The sequence below is a fragment of the Zingiber officinale genome, chromosome 3A (genome assembly GCF_018446385.1).
Source record: "Zingiber officinale cultivar Zhangliang chromosome 3A, Zo_v1.1, whole genome shotgun sequence".
In the NCBI taxonomy this organism is placed as follows: Eukaryota; Viridiplantae; Streptophyta; class Magnoliopsida; order Zingiberales; family Zingiberaceae; genus Zingiber; species Zingiber officinale.
In genome coordinates this window covers 38,784,491-38,806,677 of record NC_055990.1, presented here as the reverse complement: position 1 = coordinate 38,806,677, position 22,187 = coordinate 38,784,491, and the positions used below count along the sequence as shown (strand labels likewise).

General features: G+C 36.7%; 1 protein-coding gene across 1 annotated transcript; it reads right to left on the bottom strand.

Annotated features, from left to right (window-relative positions):
* Nucleotides 1-17,825: 17,825 nt before the first annotated feature.
* Nucleotides 17,826-19,222, bottom strand: LOC122050362. The gene is made up of 6 exons (XM_042611269.1): nt 19,169-19,222; nt 18,870-19,070; nt 18,624-18,785; nt 18,504-18,557; nt 18,278-18,424; nt 17,826-18,191 (listed from the first exon to the last, which is right to left on the bottom strand). Exons 1-6 carry the CDS (start codon nt 19,220-19,222, stop codon nt 17,826-17,828), a joined length of 984 nt encoding a protein of 327 aa, XP_042467203.1.
* Between the last annotated feature and the right edge of the window lie 2,965 nt (nt 19,223-22,187).

Genomic DNA, 22,187 nt, shown 5'->3' with positions numbered 1-22,187 from the left:
CAATTTCGTAAAACGCAGCGGAAAATTAAACAAACACAGAAGAACACAGGTCGTTTACTTGGTTCGGAGCCTGTAGCGACTCCTACTCCAAGGCCCACGCTCTTTGACCGTTTACGGTGGGCAACACTAATAATATCGAAAGGATGTTACAAATTAAGTACAGAGAAAAACAGTAATTAACTTAATACCGACAACAGAGAAATGAAAAACGAAGCTCCGGGCCGTCGGGAGGTTGTCGCAACACTTCGGGATCATATTGTTAGCAGCTTGTCGCAGAAAGATTGCTTAGAAGAAGATATATTGAGTGCTGCCTCGAGAGCTCTTTTTATACACTGCTGGAGGCGCCTCCAAGCCTGTCCGAGGTGCCTCCAGGCTGCCCGAGTCGCCCGCGTGGATCAGCACTGATCTCATATGCTCAATCGGTCCATCTCACTTGGTCTCTACCTCTTCAGCGCTCTGTTATACCATTCTTGGCTTATCTCCTAAATCTCCACTACCAGGGGTCCGCTTATCATAACCCATATCAAATACATAACAAGGAAACCCAATATCCAAAACTAAAACCCATCGCGACAGGTGGTGGGGGATTAGCGACTAGAACCTCCTGACAGCTTCAACCTGAAATATATCAACAAGGTGAGTCTAACACTCAGCAGATACTAAGCTAACATGCATAGTAAACTATAACTAATAGTAATAATCATGGAGGATAGTTTCCTGGATAAAAATTGGAAATGCAAAACTAAAAAGGGCTGAAAAAAACTGTACTCACCAAGACCTCCTATCCTGACATAAAGGTCGTCAGACCAGATATCTCATGTCTTCTGTATGCATGTAAATCATATGCATCCACCAAATATGTAGCAAATAAAGTGCAGCAAACACAAGTAATAAATGCAATCATGCATATGATGCAAATGACATGTCCTGGTCACCCTTGACGCCAGTCAGCCATCTCACACACGATGATGAGACCGAGTGGGTAGGGCTATGACAACTGTGCACTCTACCATCACTACTCCTGATGAGTGACTGAGTGGACAAGATGCTGTCGGAGTACACCTATCCTCCTATCCCAAATCATAAGTGGGGGAGCTCAATGCTCTCATCTCCCTGAGACAATCCAGAGGAGGGATCCCTACTGGCTACCACGCTACGTCACCACTACCGATGAGCGGACCAGTGGAGCTTGAACAGAGCAACCTGCTGCAAACATCCTACCTGAATAAAAACCACTAATCCATGAGTGCTTGTGTGTGCAAATCCATGTAACTGGCACTGTGCTTAAAAATAATGGAGCCGACAATCGCTCAGCATGCAATCATGCAAGATGGTGCATGACACTAAGAATAAAGATCCTGGCCATATCTACCTCCATAAAATATGTATCCAAAAAGAATACATAATCAAATAAGAAGATCTAGGCATGGTAAATGTCTAGTCTAATATATCATAAGGCATGGTATGTCACTACCTCTATAAACATAAATAATCATGGCAATAATCAAGAGGGTATAAAGCATGCAACAGGTATTATGTAGTGACATACCAAAGAAAAGATAAACATAATTATTACTAGAGGCTATAACTTACTACGCATATCAACATGGCATTATCAAAAGAGATGAGTCAAGGTACCCGCCTCAAAAAGAAGATCGTATCCAACAATCTCTACGTCGAGATGCTCGTCTCAAATCAAAGTCCTGCAAATCAAACGTATAATTTAGCTACTATAATATGTATCCAGTAGCTAAATCAAATTCCTATTAAACCAAGAAACCCTAATCCATCGATCAATTACCCAATAACCATCTAAAATCAACATATCCACACTAATCCAATAACCAATCCATCCTTAAATTATCAACCTACTACATAATGAATCAAACCAATCCAAACAAACTCACCCAAATCTTAGATGCTCCCTTATTGATTCACTGCCGGTGAACCTTGCTGCTGGAAAGGGTGAATATGGTGGTGTTGCTACCGGAACTAGGGGTGAAGCTACAATGACTGTCCAATAACTACACACATTAAAAACCACTGCATAACTAAAATGCAAACTGATCCTTACCTTCATCTGGTTGCTCACAGGATTAGAGGACGGAGGAGTTAGGGCATCGGTGTTGGCTGCTCACGGTAGAGGACAACGTCAACAACAAGGGAGAGATCGGGTGACGATCGGCGATGATTTGCAACGGTCGACTCGTACCTGCGATGGGATCGGATCCAAAAGAAGGGGACAAATTAGTTGGCTCGGCAGACCCTATGAATCAGCTGGCTCAGCAAGTTCTCCAACCACTTATCATAGGCACGAGAAGCACCTCCAACGATGGGCAACAGATCCACTTCGGTGATGAACGGAATAAGAAGGAGAGCTTCGGCGGCTTACAGGGTCGGTGTTGTCCAGCTAATCGGGACAACGACGAGTTCGGGAGTCGGCGTCAGTTCTCAATGGTCATCAGCGGCGCGTAGAGACATCAGGGAGGGGTCGGCGTGAGGTGGAGAAGAGGAAGGAGACGATGTAGAGAGTGTTAGCTAGAGCCCTAGAGCCAATCATTTAATGATTGTATTTTTTGGACTTATTGTATCATATTCTATATAAATAAAGGCATTTGGATTTTTGGTTATTATACTTACTTGTATTGGTGCCAAATAAACTAAGTATAATAATGTCCTTGAGTAGATGGTTCTCACATATATCAATCGGTTAGTTAAACCGATAGTGAGATGATATAGGGAACACTACTCTTAATCATTCCTAGTCGAGTATTAACATTCAGGGACAATGTTAATGCAATAAGACTAGCATGTAGGTCAACTCGATGACTTGATCTCACAAGTCATGGATATAGAGATATCAAGTTGACACATGGGTATACATTAGAGAATGTATACTGAATGACCCGCCATGAGAAAGTATCATGGATCGTTATATGAGTGTCATATACTTTCTCATGTGACTATTAGTATGACTATTGGTCCTTAGACCTGAAGTCACCATGGTTCCCTACATAAGGAGTTATGTACTTTGGTTTCGTCAAACGTCACCCGTAACTGGGTGGACTATAAAGGCGATTACTAGGTATATAACGAATTATGCAGAGGGATGTGAGTGATGTAGATGGGATCTATCCCTCCCATATGACGGGAGCGACATCGGTATTCTTGATAGAGTTAGACCACGAAGTGCATGGCCATGCCCAAATGAGTCAACATGAGATGTTGAGCTCATTTGATCGAGTGAGTCTACTTGGAGTTCAAGATTTAGATTGATTAGAGGATGACACGGTCTATGCCTCACATTGATCAATCTAGGTGTCTAGGATAGAAGGACAATGTCGCATATTGTGAGGAGTCACAATTAGTAGTCACAAGGTGATGTTGGATCTCAACATTCTTGTAACATTGGGTAGTAATGATGTGTTGCTAGATACCGCTCATTACTTATGCTTCTAAATGGGTTTAGGGGCATTGCCAACGTTACAAGAACCTATAGGGTCACACACTAAGGACATTTAGATGGAGATTAGGTTCATATGATGAACCAAGAGGATTAGATTCATTTGATGAATCAAATTGGATTAAGAGTAATCCTAATTGGGCTAATTGAGTTAGACTCAAGTTGATTCATGTGTTTAATGAGTCTAATTTGGATTATGACTCATTAAATCAATTTAATTAAATGAATTAGATTCATTATATTAAATTGGCTTGAATTAAATGGTTGGATTAGATCAACCATGAGAGAGATTAACTCAAGTTTGACTTGACTTGAGAGGAAGATGAAGAGTCAAGTTTGACTTGACTTTATGCCACCTCATTGGTGAGTGGGCAAGATGTGGACCAATGATAATGCTCCACATCATCATGGTTGCTTATGTGGAATGTCACCTCATGGGAGTTACCAAGAGTTGTGACTCTTGGCATTCCATGGGAGTTACTCATGCTCTTAATGTGGCCGCCCACATGAATGGGAGAGATAAGTTTCATTTTTGGAATTAATCTCATTCATTCCTTCATCTTCTTCCTTGCTCCAATTTTGCTCTCCCTCTCCTCTCTTGGCCGAACCATCCAAAGGTGCTAGCACACCTTGTTTTGGTCATCTCCACCTAGTGTGTTCGTGTGGATACATATAGAGAAGTATCTATCCTTGATACTTTCGAGATCCGACGAATCTTGGACGAGCGGGATACGGAAAAGGGCACGCATCGAAGGTAAAGATCTTCTTCATGTAGATCTAGAAGTTTGTAACTCGTACTCGTATGTCTTCGAATTTTTTCTTCGCACGAGATCCGTTGGCTAGGGTGATTCGGGGTTTCCGTGACGCGAAAAAGCGGTTTTCGCGGCCCGAAAAACCCAACAGTGGTATCAGAGCCACGTGCGAAGCTTGTACGAGTTTAATTTGATTTTTATGAAAAATTAAAGCTTCTGTACATTTCTGTAAATTTATGGTTTTTATAGTTTTAAGAGTAATATTTCTCGTAGAAGCGAAGCACAAGTGTTTATACACTTGTAGGCTTCGACTACCGAGAAGTTTTTTTCGAAACGGCATCGTTTCGACCCAAATCTTTTTGGGACAGCGGGATAAGGTGCTCTTGGATCGCTTAGGAGCAACTCGCGATGGTTAGATCGCGGGTAGGGGTACTGCCCCTAACCCCGCAAGGGGATTTGCTCCGCGATTGCGCCCGAAATCGCTAATCGGGACCGCCGGGAAAAATTTACTCATAAAATCTGTAAAATTATGAAAAATTACAGAAAAATTACAGAAATATATAATTTTGAATTATATATTAATTTTGTGATAGTCATGGCCCAAATGACCCAAGTTAGATTTGGATATTGTGTTGTAATTCATAATACGGCCTGCGTGCCGTTATGTGTTGTGCGTGCTTGTATTTTTATTTTTATTTTTATTTTTCACGACCTGCGCGTCGTGCCTTCCTTTTATTCTGGTTGTAATTAGATTTAGACTCGAATGTAACTCGAGTTTCAAAATTGTAATGTAATTTTGAAGCGGTGGAAGGTCCACACGAGACGGAGTTACGAGGAGGGCGCGAGCAACACAAGGTGGTCAAAAGGAAGGCGCTTGAGAAGTTGACCTTAGGTTGACCATCCGATCTTCTCATTGGCTTGAGAAGATCATAGTAGGGCCATGACTAATCACAAAACTTAGTTAATTACTTGTGTATATGATGCATGTTTAATTAAGTAATTAATTAGTGCCTAGCGATTAAGATTAGATCTAAATCGTGCACAAGATGCACCCTTACGATTAGATTAGATCTACATCGTGTACAAGATGCACTCTATCGATTAGATTAGATCTACTTTGAGTATATGATACAACATCATTTAGATTAGATCTAAATCACGACAACTCAAAATACCTACCATGCCGTGATACCCATCACTACCTCGATCGCATGATGTTGTTGAATCTGCCAAAGCAGAGCAACGCATACTATCTTGGTAGGGTACGGAGGGACAATCTTGGTCCCGCCTATCAACGCATGGGCGAGTATAAACTCAATAAGATTGAGTATCCCTAGTTAACTCGGTTGGATCGAGTATAACTATAGGCATTCTTCCAATGGTTGGAAAGGTAGGACAAAATCACGTTTATATTAACTTTCGGGCATATTAGACAAAGCTAACTCGAGTTTTAATATAAATGCGGATTTTATCCTATAAACAAGAGTTGCATAGAGATGTAATTGGTAATCGTTACCTACCGATCATACTAAATCTTGGGCGTATTAGCCAAAGCTAACTCAAGGGTTAATATGATGTGGATCTTGTCCCACATGAATTATAGAATTCAGTGAGAGCATCATTTAGTTAAAGGCTTAATTAAATGATTAAGAATATGATATTTATTTCTGCTTTTATTCTGTTGTACATAACCATGACGTCAAATACGAACACCTTCTCCCTGCGATCTGTCCTTGAGAAGGACAAGCTCAACGGAGTAAACTTCCTGGACTGGTACAGGAACCTGAGAATAGTTCTCACTCAGGAACATAAACTGTACGTTCTGGAGCAGCCCATTCCGGAGGCTCCTCCTGCCAATGCCACGCGAGCTGACAAAGATGCTTACAAGAAGCATCAAGATGACGCATTAGATGTGTCATGTCTAATGCTCGCGACCATGAACTCTGAACTTTAGAAGCAACACGAGTTAATGGGCACTTACGATATGGTTGAACATCTTCGTCAACTGTATCAAGGTCAAGCGAGGCATGAGAGATTTGAGATCTCAAGGGCACTGTTTCAGTGCAAGATGTCAGACGGGGCTCCAGTAGGCCCATATGTACTCAAAATGATTGGGTACATAGAGAACCTACAAAGGTTGGGGCTCCCTCTTGGCCAAGAGCTGGCCACTGACCTGATCTTGCAATCCTTGCCGGATAGCTACAGTCAATTCGTTCTAAACTACAATAGCGAGATTGACAAGCTGCTCAGCATGTTAAGAACTGCTGAGCTAAACCTTAAGAAGGCTAAGCCCAACACTGTTCTGATGGTTCAGAAACATAAGGGCAAGGGCAAGCCCAAAGGCAAGGGAAAGTCCCAAGCCAAGGGCAAAGGCAAGGCACTGAAGCCGAAAGGAGGGGTCGCCAAGGATGCTACCTGCTTCAGATCGGGCACTGGAAGAGGAACTGCAAGGTATACTTGGAGGATCTTAAGAAGAAGAAGTGAGACTTCCACTTCAGGTATATATGTTATAGAAGTCAATCTATCTATTTCTACATCATGGGTATTAGATCTTGGATGTGCTTCTCTGATGTGCAGGCGCTGAGAAATAGCAGGGCATTGACAAAGGGCGAGGTGGACCTACGAGTAGGCAATGGAGCACGGGTTGCTGCTGTTGCTGTAGGGACTTACTTTTTATCTCTGCCCTCTGGGCTTGTACTAGAGTTAGACGATTGTTGTTATGTGCCTGCATTAACTAAGAACATTATTTCAGTTTCTTGTTTGGACAAGAAAGGTTTCTCGTTTACTATAAAGAACAAATGTTGTTCCGTTTATTTAAACGATGTGTTCTATTGTAGTGCACCTCTGTTAAACGGACTCTATATTCTAGACCTTGAGAGCCCTATCTATAACGTAAATACCAAGAGGTTCAAGTCAAATGACATGAACCAAACTTACCTTTGGCACTGTCGCTTAGGTCATATAAATGACAAGCGCTTATCCCAACTCCATAAGGATGGTTTGTTGGACTCATTTGATTTTGAATCATATGAGATATGCGAGTCATGCCTACGAGGCAAGATGACCAAGACTCCCTTTAATGGGCACAGCGAGAGAGTAACTGATTTGTTAGGACTCATACATAGTGATGTATGTGGCCCTTTCAATGTTGCTACTAGAGGCGGTTATAGGTACTTCATCACATATACTGATGATTTCAGTAGATATGGTTATGTGTACTTGATGACACATAAGTCAGAATCCTTTGAAAAGTTCAAAGAATTCAAGAATGAAGTACAGAACCAGTTTGGCAAGAGTATTAAGATACTTCGATCCGATCGAGGTGGAGAATACCTTAGCCATGAGTTCCATGATTATCTAGCTGAGTGTGGGATTCTATCCCAACTCACTCCTCCTGGAACACCACAGTGGAATGGTGTATACGAAAGGAGGAATTGTACCCTATTAGATATAGTACGGTCTATGATGAGTCACACTGATCTTCCGACATTTCTTTGGGGCTATGCTCTAGACACGGCAGCTTTTATACTCAACCGAGTTCCATCCAAGGCCGTGATAAAGACACCATATAGGATATGGACTGGGAGAGATGCCCAGGTGTCTTTCATGAGGATTTGGGGTTGTGAGGCTTACGTTCGACGTCAAGTCTCAGACAAGTTAGGACCCAAATCCGACAAGTTCTACTTTATTGGATATCCCAAGGAAACTAAGGGATATTACTTCTACATTCCCAGTCAGTACAAGGTAGTTGTGGCAAAGACTGGGGTTTTTCTAGAAAGGGACTTTGTTTCTAGAAAGACTAGTGGGAGCGCGTTCGATCTTGAAGAAGTTCAAGATGCGAACAATAGCACTGATGCCTCGATGGAAATTGAACTGGAACCACAAAGTGTTGTGGATGATGTTGTTCCACAAGGAGTTAAGGAACAACAACCAGTTCAAGTAGACATACCTCTTCGCAGGTCTGATAGGGTACGTCGTCAGCCTGAGAGATAGTCATTTCTCTTGTCTGACCATGATGACGTTATGCTCATAGAGGATGAGCCTACCACCTATCAGGAAGCTGTGATGAGACCAGATTCCGAGAAATGACTAGAGGCCATGAGATCCGAAATGGAATCCATGTACACCAACCAAGTATGGACTTTGGTTGATCCACCTGAAGGGGTAAAACCCATTGGGTGTAAGTGGGTCTTTAAGAGAAAGACTGACATGGATGGACTTATTTATAAGGGTCGCTTGGTAGCTAAAGGTTTCAAGCAGATTCATGGTATTGACTATGATGAAACCTTTTTTCCAGTAGTGATGTTTAAGTCCATTCGGATCATGCTTGCTATTGCAGCCTACCATGACTATGAGATATGGCAGATGGATGTCAAAACCACGTTTCTGAATGGAAACTTACTCGAGGATGTGTACATGACACAACCTGAGGGTTTTGTAGATCCACAGCATACTAGCAGAGTATGCAAGCTGCATAGGTCCATTTATGGACTAAAGCAAGCTTCTCGAAGCTGGAATCTTCGATTCGATGATGCAATCAAACAGTTTGGTTTCATCAAGAACGAAGATGAACCTTGTGTCTACAAGAAGGTTGTAGAGAACACAGTTGTCTTCCTCATATTGTATGTGGAAGACATACTGCTCATTGGGAAGGACATCCCTATACTTCAGTCTGTCAAGACCTGGCTAGGGAGTTGCTTCTCAATGAAGGACTTAGGTGAGGCATCCCGCATTCTAGGGATACAGATCTATAGATATAGATCTAAGATATTGCTTGGCCTAAGTCAGAGTACATACATTGACAAGGTACTCCTTCGGTTTGCCATGCAGAACTCCAAGAAGGGATTTCTGCCGATGTCACATGGCGTGAGTCTTTCGAAGACTCAAGGTCCCTCTTCTAGAGAGGAAAGAGACCGCATGGATCAGATCCCTTATGCCTCAGCCATAGGATCGATCATGTACGTCATGCTATGTACTCGACCTGATGTCTCGTATGCTTTGAGCATGACGAGCAGATACCAGTCAGATCCAGGTGAAAGTCACTGGATAGCGGTCAAGAATATTCTTAAGTACTTAATAAGGACTAAAGAATACTTCTTGATATATGGAGGCAGTGATGAGCTAGCTGTAAAGGGTTACAGTGATGCTAGCTTCCAGACCGACCAGGATGACTATAGATCGCAGTCGGGGTTCATATTTTGCATTGGAAGAGTTCGAAGCAGGATACAGTAGCTGGTTCTACAACAGAAGTCGAGTACATTGCTGCATCAGAGGCAGCAAAGGAGGCAGTTTGGATCCGCAAGTTCATCACTGAACTTGGGGTGGTTCCTAGCATTGCTTACCCCATTGAGCTCTATTGTGACAACAATGGAGCTATAGCACAGGCGAAGGAACCTCGCTCACACCAGCGGACCAAACACATACTACGGCGTTTTCATCTCATTCGAGAGATCATCGAGAGAGGAGATGTGAAGATTTGCAGAGTACCTACAGAGGCTAACATTGCAGATCCCTTGGCCAAGGCTTTGGCACAGAAGAAGCATGATGGTCACACTAGGTCATTTGGGCTTAGAGCCTACACTGATTGGCACTAGTACTAGTGGGAGATTGTTAGCTAGAGCCCTAGAGCCAATCATTTAATGATTATATTTTTTGGACTTATTGTATCATATTCTATATAAATAAAGACATTTGGATTTTTGGTTATTATACTTACTTGTATTGGTGTCAAATAAACTAAGTATAATAATGTCCTTGAGTAGATGGTTCTCACCTATATCAATCGGTTAGTTGAACCGATAGTGAGATGATATAGGGAACACTACTCTTAATCATTCCTAGTCGAGTATTAACATTCAGGGACAATGTTAATGCAATAAGACTAACATGTAGGTCAACTCGATGACTTGATCTCACAAGTCATGAATATAGAGATATCAAGTTGACACATGGGTATACATTAGAGAATGTATACTGAATGACCCGCCATGAGAAAGTATCATGGATCGTTATATGAGTGTCATATACTTTCTCATGTGACTATTAGTATGACTATTGGTCCTTAGACCTGAAGTCACCATGGTTCCCTACATAAGGAGTTATGTACTTTGGTTTCGTCAAACGTCACCCGTAACTGGGTGGACTATAAAGGCGATTACTAGGTATATAACGAATTATGCAGAGGGATGTGAGTGATGTAGATGGGATCTATCCCTCCCATATGACGGGAGCGACATCGGTATTCTTGATAGAGTTAGACCACGAAGTGCATGGCCATGCCCAAATGAGTCAACATGAGATGTTGAGCTCATTTGATCGAGTGAGTCTACTTGGAGTTCAAGATTTAGATTGATTAGAGGATGACACGGTCTATGCCTCACATTGATCAATCTAGGTGTCTAGGATAGAAGGACAATGTCGCATATTGTGAGGAGTCACAATTAGTAGTCACAAGGTGATGTTGGATCTCAACATTCTTGTAACATTGGGTAGTAATGATGTGTTGTTAGATACCGCTCATTACTTATGCTTCTAAATGGGTTTAGGGGCATTGCCAACGTTACAAGAACCTATAGGGTCACACACTAAGGACATTTAGATGGAGATTAGGTTCATATGATGAACCAAGAGGATTAGATTCATTTGATGAATCAAATTGGATTAAGAGTAATCCTAATTGGGCTAATTGAGTTAGACTCAAGTTGATTCATGTGTTTAATGAGTCTAATTTGGATTATGACTCATTAAATCAATTTAATTAAATGAATTAGATTCATTATATTAAATTGGCTTGAATTAAATGGTTGGATTAGATCAACCATGAGAGAGATTAACTCAAGTTTGACTTGACTTGAGATGAAGATGAAGAGTCAAGTTTGACTTGACTTTATGCCACCTCATTGGTGAGTGGGCAAGATGTGGACCAATGATAATGCTCCACATCATTATGGTTGCTTATGTGGAATGCCTCCTCATGGGAGTTACCAAGAGTTGTGACTCTTGGCATTCCATGGGAGTTACTCATGCTCTTAATGTGGCCGACCACATGAATGGGAGAGATAAGTTTCATTTTTGGAATTAATCTCATTCATTCCTTCATCTTCTTCCTTGCTCCAATTTTGCTCTCCCTCTCCTCTCTTGGCCGAACCATCCAAAGGTGCTAGCACACCTTGTTTTGGTCATCTCCACCTAGTGTGTTCGTGTGGATACATATAGAGAAGTATCTATCCTTGATACTTTCGAGATCCGACGAATCTTGGACGAGCGGGATACGGAAAAGGCAACGCATCGAAGGTAAAGATCTTCATCATGTAGATCTTCGAATTTTTTCTTCGCACGAGATCCGTTGGCTAGGGTGATTCGGGGTTTCCGCGACGCGAAAAAGCGGTTTTCGCGGCCCGAAAAACCCAACAGAAAGAGAGCTCGAGGCTTCCTTAGCCGATGCTTTGTACGCGTGGGAGATGAGGCGGCGCCATCGGGTTGGGGAAGATGAAGAGGAGGTTGGCGCCGCGAGAGGAAGGGGAGGAGACAACGTGAGATTAGGGCACGGGAGAAAAAAGGACAAAAAAAGAAAAAGAAAATAAAAAAGAATTAAAAAAATTTCCTCGTTTAAATGGAGTAGCTTAAACAGGTTTTCCCATGACCCAATAATTGATCCCTTTAAACTCGTCCTACGAGCTCCGAAAAATTCCCAGAAAATTTTTAAAAATTTCTAAAAGTTCCCTTATGGTTATTCGCCTTTTTCGGTATTTTACAACCTGTGTACTCTTTTGTAGCTTCTCGTCCCTCAAATGCATCATGCTCATCGACTCAATTACTGTGTCATACTTCTCGTCCGCTGCGTCTTTCGCTCGACTTCATATGTTCCTAAGTTCTTGCACACTTAGACACAATGATCAAAATACCACAGGACCTAAGTGCCTGAATGTAACGACCCAATTTTCCCTATTTCGAGTTCTAAAAGTCCTTATAAAAATCTAGAAATGCTATAGAAAAATTCTAGAGATTTTTAGGAATTTTTAAAGTATTTTTACGTAATTTTTGGAGTTTGTTTGGTATTTTTACCAAGAGAAAGAAGTTTAAAATATATATATATATAAAAGTGTTAAAGCTGGGTTTTGAACCCAAGAGCTCGGACCCAAACCAGATTTTAACGGACTCAGCCAACCATCTGGTCTACGGATGTTTTGTTAATTATATATGAAGCGATATATATTTAAGTAGTAGTTAGGAACAATAAAATAAATTGGAAATAAAAGTGCACAGCAGAGGATTCGAAACCGCAACCCTTGACTTGGTCAAAACCGCAGCCAACCAACTCTTCCACGAGTATTTCGTGAAAAGGTAAGGAGCGAAATAATCTTAAGCCATAACAGAATACCCTAGGTTATAAAAGGATAAGTTAGGAGAGGGATTAATTATTTTCTTTTCCCTCAAAATTTCTCTTCTCGCACTCGGCGACGACGAAGCCGGCTTCGTCTCCGGCGGCCGGCGAGCGTCTTCTTCCGTGAGTTCTTCACCGATCCAAGCTCCTCTCGTAAAGGAGAACTCGAAGGCGCGAAGAAGACCGAGATTTCAAGCTCGCCGCAAGCCCTAGAAGAATTAGAAGTTCTTCTCTTCGGCTGTAAGTCCAAGGAACACATGTGAGTTGCTACTCACCTGCAGTAGGAGTTGTTCCGAGCTTTGTTTTCTCCTTCTTTGCTTTGAAACATGCTGTACAGAGATTTGAGTTTGCTAAGAGTTTTGATTCCTTTCTTTGTTTCCGGAAGGCTGTATAAATCGGGATTCCTAGAGCAATAAGGGTAGTTTTTGAATCTTTAGTTCGACCTTTATTTCCTGTAAAATGTGAGGCTTTTGAAGTTCTGCCGCAGCATGTTTTGCCCTAAAAGTTCTCTGTTGCTTTATGAAAGTCTCGGTGGTGAACATGTTTACATGGAATTTTAGTTTCAGTAGGTTACAAATTTATTGTAGTTAGATTTCTCTTGTTAAAACATGCTGTTCGGAATTTAGTGTTGTAGTTTAGTTAATTTTGGCTTTCTCTTGTCATTGCTGCCGTAGCTAGCTTAAGAGAATTCAGATGTGGATCCAAATCCTTTTGTTCATGAATTCTTGTGGGCATGATCAGTAAATTAGAAGGGTTACAGATTTCAGACTCCTGTTGTTGGGCAAGGAACAAGAAAGAGTTTAGTTTTATTTTAAGGCATATAGTTTGATTTTGTAGTCTACTGCAGAATGGTATGTTATGTTACAATACATGAAGAACAGTTATGTTTTCCTAGCTTTCAGTAGCAAATCTTTGTTTAGTTGCAAGGTGTGTACAATGTCACAATGTGGGTGAAGATGCCGTGGGATACTTGATTGTAGTTTAGTTCTTAAAGTATGTAATTAAAGGTACTGCAGATTTTTGGTTAGTAATATAGCACAGTTTTTGTTAAGCATGATAGGGCAGAATGTTATGTGGAATTTAGTAACATAGTATGCAGATTTTGTTAAGCTTATAATATGCAGAATTTAGTAGTATAGTGCAGAATTTTAGTATAGTTAGATCTCTTTGTATGCTTAAGTTGTTTTACTTTCACAGCATGCTTAAGTTGTTCTAGTTTCCTAATTGCTAATGGAATAACATGAGCAGTTCTATTTTTATAGCATGCAGATTTTTATAAGTAAAGTATGCAGATTTTTAATAAGCAGATTTTCATAAATATTGCATGCAGATTTTAGATAAGCTTAGTATGCAGATTTTGATAAACTTAATATGGAGATTTTTGTTAAGCTTTGCATGCAGATTTATGTTAAGCTTTGTATACAGATTTTCAGTACGCAGGGTGTGTTCTAGTGCACACCAAGTGCTTGATAAAATGCTTAGCTCAATATAATGCTACAGTAGGCATTTTAATAGCTCAGTAAATGCAGTAGAAGCATTTAAAATAACTTATTTAGTCTTGCTTCAGCTTATATGGGACTACGGTCCAATGGGTGGGCTCCCACAGTCGTCTCTAGGTTCAGATAACCTAGTTCTAGGTTCAGATAACCTAGTAAAAGCAAGATAAGTTAATTAGCTTATGAACCAGTATTTTACTTTCAGCAGTGGCACTGTACTGGATTAGATATCCATTGGGTTGGGCTCCCACAGTCGTCCCTAGGTTTAGATAACCTAGTAAACCCTACTAGACTCGGAACTTGCAATCCCGGGTTTAGTTAGGGATGCGCGCACAACAAGTACAGTTGCCGGGCCCATCAGCAGCATGATTATTATTTTAATCTATTATGTAAATAGTTTTCAAAACTTCACAAATTAGTTATGTGAAAACAAGTTAGACTCAGTTTAGCATTAATTAGTTTAGCTTAGGTAGCAATTCAGTTTCTTATTGATACACATGATAGTTCTATGATTGGCTTTACATGTTAGTTTTTCAGTTAGTTTCTTCGCTATTTATGAGCATGATTAGCTATACATGTTTAGTATTTCAGTTAGTATGATTCCTTTATTGATTTATGAGCATGATTAGCTATACATGTTTAGTATTTCAGTTAGCATGATTCCTTTGCTATTTATGAGCATGAGTAGCTATACATGTTAGCTTTTCAGTTAGTTGATTTCTTTGCTATTTATGAGCATGAGTAGCTTTACATGTTAGCATTCAGTTTTAGCATGTTTTTATTTATATACATGCATATCGAGTTTTTGTGAGTAGGATAGCGCTCACTAAGCTTTTAGCTTATAGATACTATTTTCCTCCTACTGCAGATAAAGGAAAAGCTAAAGTATAAGGAAGAAGGCGACGAGGAGATGCTGTGACGGTGTGTGATGTGTGGACTATGGAGATCCTTGAGACTTAGCTAAAGAACTCACTTAGTTTAAGAATTTGTTTAGTTTAATTTCTTATTAAGTTGATGAGAAAATTTTGTAGTAAGAAGTTATGTTTCCGCTTTTCATTACTTACATGATTTGATTTATTAAACTGCGTGGTTGTGAAAATATATGTTCCAGCCGCCTGTGGCTGAGTATACTCTGTATGTATTTACGGATATGGTCACCGGTACAGGGGAGACTCTGCCGAAATTTTTCGGTAGGGTTTCCATGTGATTTTTTTTATCATACCGGTTAAGTAGAGTTAGTAGTCAAGTAACGGTCATCCTTAGAGTGTAGTAGTAGTAAGAAGGATGATCGTTACACTGAAATTGGCCTATATAACATCCTTCAACCAACAACTTCAGAATAATATCTGCTATGACTTTTATAATTACGTACTACTTTGAAAAGGCTCCGACGAGTCCGTCATTACTATCCAACAAAGACTGTAGTTTGATTCTTTAGTACTTTAGAGTTAATATTTTATTTTGTTGTCAATAACAAAATGGTATACAAATTACATTGTTAGCTCTATTTTTGGATAAATACTACAATATACATATTAGTTATCCTTAAATACTAGCAAAATCATTAAGATCCTATTGTTCTTTATTGACACAGAAAAAGACAAAAAAAAATTCAAACATTTAGAAGAAGCACTACTTAAAAGCATACGACCTTGTAGTATACCAAGATTTTAATATCTTCCTTCGGTTGATTTATCTATTTTCCCCATTATTTTATTGATGTAGAATGAATATATGTATACACATTGCTATTCTATTAGTTTGTTAATCTTTTTATGTATCAAGAAATAGAATTATAAAATCAATGCATATCACATTCTTTTTCTAAAGGCTAGAACTTACCTTCTTTCGATAGACTGTACCCATTCATATGCTAGATTCTTTTAAGATTGAACCCACATGAATAATCTTTAGCAGGAACATGATAACTATGACCAAACTAAACATCATTATAAGGCAACCAAGAAAAAATGAAAAGAAGCAAGACTTTTTTAGAGGAATTTGTGACAATTACTTGATGCCAAAGACCTTCTGAAGCAGTACGAGACAACACCTATAATATTATGCTTGCCATTTGATTGCTAAGGAGATGGCGTTTACCCATGAGACTTTGACCTGTGGAGTTTGGTGGTGCATCCATGAAATTTATTTGGACATTTGTCTTGACAAATTTTTAGGTTATGTAATGCACTTGGTAGAATTGGATGCCTACCCTCTTCTAAACTAAGATGAGCATTTTAGATGCAAAGTGTTGTCATGACAACAATGTGGCAAAAGGTCATATGCTGACCTGAGTGTACCATACGGTCATCCCCATGATCATTTGTAGAGAGATAAATCAAAAAACGATAGATGATACCCATGACAATAAGATTTATATTGAAAGGGTTGATATAAAGCATTTCATTTGAGCTGACACAGCCAGCACGGGAAGTTATTATCAAATCCACTTTATGCTTCCTTCAAACTCAAGCCTATGTAAAATTTGGCATTCAATATTTAGAGTTGTATGCTTTATTGTGTTGCCAGAAACAAAATTATAGATAAGATACATTGTTATCTCTATTTATATATAAGGTGCAACTACAAAATAAATTCAATCCCAACTAATTAATATAAATAATAAACAAAAATTCTAGCATTTAATAATTATGATGTAATTAGTTTAATCATTTATTTAGCCCATTGTTTAGGCTATTAATAACACCTCCATAAAGATAAATAGTGTTCCAGAATAAATTATGTTTCCCCTAAAAAAAAAGCTTTGAAGTATACAACCAAATCCTGCAAAATTTGCAATTTTTGTATAGAAATTTATCAAAACATAAGTTTTTTAAGAGTAACATCGGTCAACTGAGTAATCGATTAAAATTGAACCGATCTAACTGAACTAATTGATATTTTAATAAACCAAACTAATTAATGTTTTGTCACTAAATCGTAAATCAAACCAAAATAAAATAAATAATTTGGCCTGTTACCATATTAATAGAACTTTTGTATTAACAATCGACTGCTATATGGATAATTGACTGCTATATTGCTATATGGATAATCGATTGCACAAGTTGATTTCTAAATTTATTGAGTTTGATTTGTGGACCAATAATCAATTAATTAGAATGACTATTGGTAATTTAATTTAATTAATTTAACTGAATTCTAAATTTGATAATCAAAATTGAACTAAATAAATTGAGATTAATTTTAAAAAATAAAATTTTGAATTAATCAAACTGTATTTTTAAAATAAATTGATTCATTTGATTATTTCAATTTAAATGATATTTTGCTCACCCCTAAATATGAGGATGATAATGGAGGAGGAAAACATTAATTACCTTGATGCCACCGAGCTGCCACAACCGATGCAAAATGCTGAGTCCCCTTATCTTCAACAGGCTCTAAGGTAGAGATGCATGTGCATCAATAGGATTTACATCCATTAGCCTAGTTCAGATTGATGCACATGCACTAGTTCATTTTTGAATATAATCCATAGATGTGAATACATAATTCCTCTATATAAATGAGAGAATCTCTACATTTGGAAAAGGATCCTGATGATGTAGAATAGCTTTGATATCACAATGGAAGGTCAGGTTTAGGCATGATAAGAATCCATTTTGGATTTGACTAGTGGTTTATTTTGGGCTAAAATAATTTCATTAAAAACATAGATCTAAATTTAATAAATTTAGAAAATTTATTACACATAAGATTGATATCTCTTATTTGAAACCTCCACCTCCTCCATAAGCAAAAACATATTTATCATCTACATACTGATTATCTGATATATTATAATAATCACCAATATCAATCCCAGGCAAAATATCCTTAGGATTCAAAACAAACCAGTTATTCGACTGATCAATAAATTGAATTTCAATGAAATAAGCAGCTTTATTAGGTCCTTCATTACTTGGATGACCACTGCCCATCGGAGGGCTTGGCACATTCGAGGGAGACTTAACTCGTCCACCCATTTGTATAATGTCGGCATAATCATTCATCTTTGGAAGTAATTCCTTGGGGAAATATCCCAAAGGTAGCTCATCATTATATGTAATCCACCAATTGCCAGTTATAGAATCCTATAAATGAAAATACACAAAATTTATCAATAAGGATTAAACTTCAACAAAAAAATTAAAAAACACATTTAGGGGAAAAAATTTACCCTAGCGATTAATATCGATAGATATTTCTGTTCGCCGCCATAAGTGGAAAATTGAGGAATAAAACTTCCAGGTCCATAAATATTAGTGGTGCTAACAAAACCAGCGCATTGCAAATTCAAACATCCCGTTTTAACATTAGCATCACTCTGAAAACACATAATTAAATGTTTTACTGAATATATATATATATATATAAAGCTATGAAAATAAAAAATTTATACTTACGGTCCAATAAGTAAAAAATCGAGGATAACTGGTTTCATAAACGGATGGTGAAACCTATGAAATTGGATATTAGTAACAATATAAAATAATATTATTATTAAATGATTTATATTAACTTACTTGCCAACCAGCTATGATCATATTAGTTGGAGATTTTGCATCGCCAAAAAGATATATACTACTGGATGATGTTTGATTAGCTTGTAGATCTGGAAGCTTATATGTCGCCATTTTTGCGTATACTCCATAAAATTGAGCAAATGGAGTTTCAATTATTGCAAACTATATACAATGCAAATATTATTTATCTTTAAACTCTATAAATAATGAATTAAAATTACAATAATAATAATAATAATAACTCACGTGATTTTGTTCCACAATTCGGTCATCAGCTACAACTTGTTTTGTAAATTGGGTTCTCAAGAGTTTAGACTCAATTAAATCTTGTTTCTGAGTCCGGTGGACGAGCACAGTGCCAGAAGGACAAGAATCATTAAATGCATAAAAAGAATCTGGTTTAGATTTTGCAAGCTTCATTCCTTTTGGAAGACTACTTGGTTTTAACTGCAAAGATTATTAGGCCAGTTAAAAGGCTAAATGAACTATAACCATGCAATAAAAGGCATCATATCAATTTGACTTATGTTCTTAATGCTAAATACCTGGAGAGTGTGATTTTTCAACAAAGGATGGTCAAATGCTGGTTGCTTATACATATCAACACAGTCAAATAGATCTCCAGTTATCGTCTAACAAAAAATAAATAATTTCAAATAAAATATTATTTATAATTTCTCAAAAAATATTAATGACAACCTGAATGGTTTTAAGCGAATGCTTAGCTTTCTTGTTCCATGATCTTGCCTGTGCTCCACCAATTGAAATAAACACTAGAAATAAAATACGAAGTAACATGATGTAAAATGATATCAAAGTTTAGTATTGCAATATGTAGTAAATTTTGGCCCATTCTCACTTATAAATACACAAAAAAAAGTCTATAGTTAGTAAAATATAAGAATCATTAAATAAAAAAATGAATGAAAGGAAACTTATTTGCATTCTTTAAATTTGTAATTTATTATTATTGTAATCCTAAAATTTATAAATTGTAAGATATAATAATTGTTACATAAAAGGGAAATTATTTTCATTCTTTTAAATGTTTAATTTATCATTAATGTAATCATATAATTTATATAAAATTAATGTTAAAATTAATTTATGCTTATTTATATTAATCTTAAAATAAGAAATTTCAAAATTTATACCAAATATAAACCTCGATTAATATATTCATAAAATTTAATAGTAAAATTAGTGTTGATAAACCAATAAATTCTCTTCCATTTATTTTTATTTAAAATTAAACAAAATAATATAGATTACACACTTAAAATATACAAATAATTTCCTTTTTATTTATTATTTTATTTAATGATTCTTATATCTTACTAACTATACACTTTTCTTTGTATCTTTATAAACCAGAGAAAGAACCTAGATTTACAACATTTTAAAAATTAAACTTTCATATCACATCATATTACTTAGCATTTTATTCGTTATGTTTATTTTGATTATTAGAACAAGAAATTAAGTCAAACATATTCACATAAAACCATTAAAGTTCTTATTAATGTTTTTTAAAATTGTTATTAATTTTTGTTTAAAAAAACATTATGAATATTTTAAATATATTCGTAAAATTTAATAGTAAAATTAGTGTTGATAAAACAATAAATTCCCTTCCATTTATTTTTATTTAAAAGTAAACAAAATAATATAAATTACACACTTAAAATATACAAATAATTTCCTTTTTATTTATTATTTTATTTAATAATTCTTATATCTTACTAACTATACATTTTTCTTAATTTGTATCTTCATAAACCAGAGAAAGAACCTAGATTTACAACATTTTAAAAATTAAACTTTCATATCACATCATATTACTTAGCATTTTATTCGTTATGTTTATTTTGATTATTAGAACAAGAAATTAAGTCAAACATATTCACATAAAACCATTAAAGTTCTTATTAATGTTTTTTAAAATTGTTATTAATTTTTGTTTAAAAAAACATTATGAATATTTTAAATATATTCATAAAATTTAATAGTAAAATTAGTGTTGATAAAACAATAAATTCCCTTCCATTTATTTTTATTTAAAAGTAAACAAAATAATATAAATTACACACTTAAAATATACAAATAATTTCCTTTTTATTTATTATTTTATTTAATAATTCTTATATCTTACTAACTATACATTTTTCTTAATTTGTATCTTCATAAACCAGCGAAAGAACCTAGATTTACAACATTTTAAAAATTAAACTTTCATATCACATCATATTACTTAGCATTTTATTCGTTATGTTTATTTTGATTATTAGAACAAGAAATTAATTCAAACATATTCACATAGAATCATTAAAGTTCTTATTAATGTTTTTTAAAATTGTTATTAATTTTTGTTTAAAAAAACATTATGAATATTTTAAAATTGTAAATTATACTTTTATTAAAATTATTTATTTTTATTTCTGCCACTTAATAGTTGGAGACCTGTGTTGGGAAATCACACTATTCATGCCTTAATAATAAAGCATCGTATTCTTGGGCAATAAGAAGCGGTTGTGCATTGACTATGGAGATATATACACGGTGGAAGACTCCTTGGGCTTCTATCTTATTAGATGTTTCATGGGGCGGAATCCTTGGAGAGACGGAATCAAGGCTGTGACCAGCCAGTGGAAGACCAAATGTCAGATCTATATACATGGAAATGGCACTACAACAAAACTGTTAAAAAACAACACCATAAAAATAATAATTTTATAAAAAACTATTGTAAATTTGATAAAAGATAACAATTTTTGACAAAATCGTTGTCTTTGATACAACAATTTTTTTTTTTTGATGAAACTGTTGTGTTTGATGCAACCCCAACAGACAATTTTAACAATAGTTGGGGCAATGGTGCAATCAACCATTGTTAATGATAATATTTTCACAACGCTTGAAACAACAGTGAATAATCGACTTGGAGATCATCGTGACGCTTCTATGGAGTTCCAAGTACCAAGGTAGGAGACAACCGATCCTTCATGAACTCATCACCTTTTCTTCTTTCTTCTTGGCTAATTAGGATTTCTCCCCTTTTCTTTGACTGCTTGATCACAGTCAAGGTTGTGGACAACGGGAAGAAAGTGCTGGATGTATTGGGAATGGTGAGTTGATATATTTCCATGTCCTTTTCCCTTGGATTCATCGATCGATATATGGGATTCTGATTGGAAAATTGAGGATTTTCTCTCTTCCATTATTCTAGTAGGAACCAAACGTGAACATGATCATTATTGATTACTAGATGCCTAAAATGACAAGATACAAGATGCTCAAGAGAATTAGGTGAGAACAAACCTTTTCTTGTGATTCCAAATGACGAACCCTAAAAAAGCTTAATACTATGACAGGAATCCTCTGAGTTGAGGGAAATCCCCGTGATCATAATGTCATCTAAAAATGTTCCTAATCAAATCAACATGTATATAAAAAAATCAATAGTTTCAATAAAAATGATCATCTTTTACCTGATTCGGTGATGTTCTTGCAAATGTTTAGAAGAAGAAGTAGAAGATTTCTTATTGAAGCATGTGAGGCCATCTG

What these genes read in the sequence shown, in the direction of transcription:
- LOC122050362 (XM_042611269.1), bottom strand. Translation starts at nt 19,222, where the DNA reads ATGTATAAGCAACCAGCATTTGACCATCCTTTGTTGAAAAATCACACT. An exon ending in TGATCATAGCTGGTTGGCAA is followed by an intron (nt 18,558 to 18,623) that starts GTAAGTTAATAT and finishes CCAATTTCATAG; the next exon opens with GTTTCACCATCCGTTTATGA. An exon ending in GATTTTTTACTTATTGGACC is followed by an intron (nt 18,425 to 18,503) that starts GTAAGTATAAAT and finishes ATGTGTTTTCAG; the next exon opens with AGTGATGCTAATGTTAAAAC.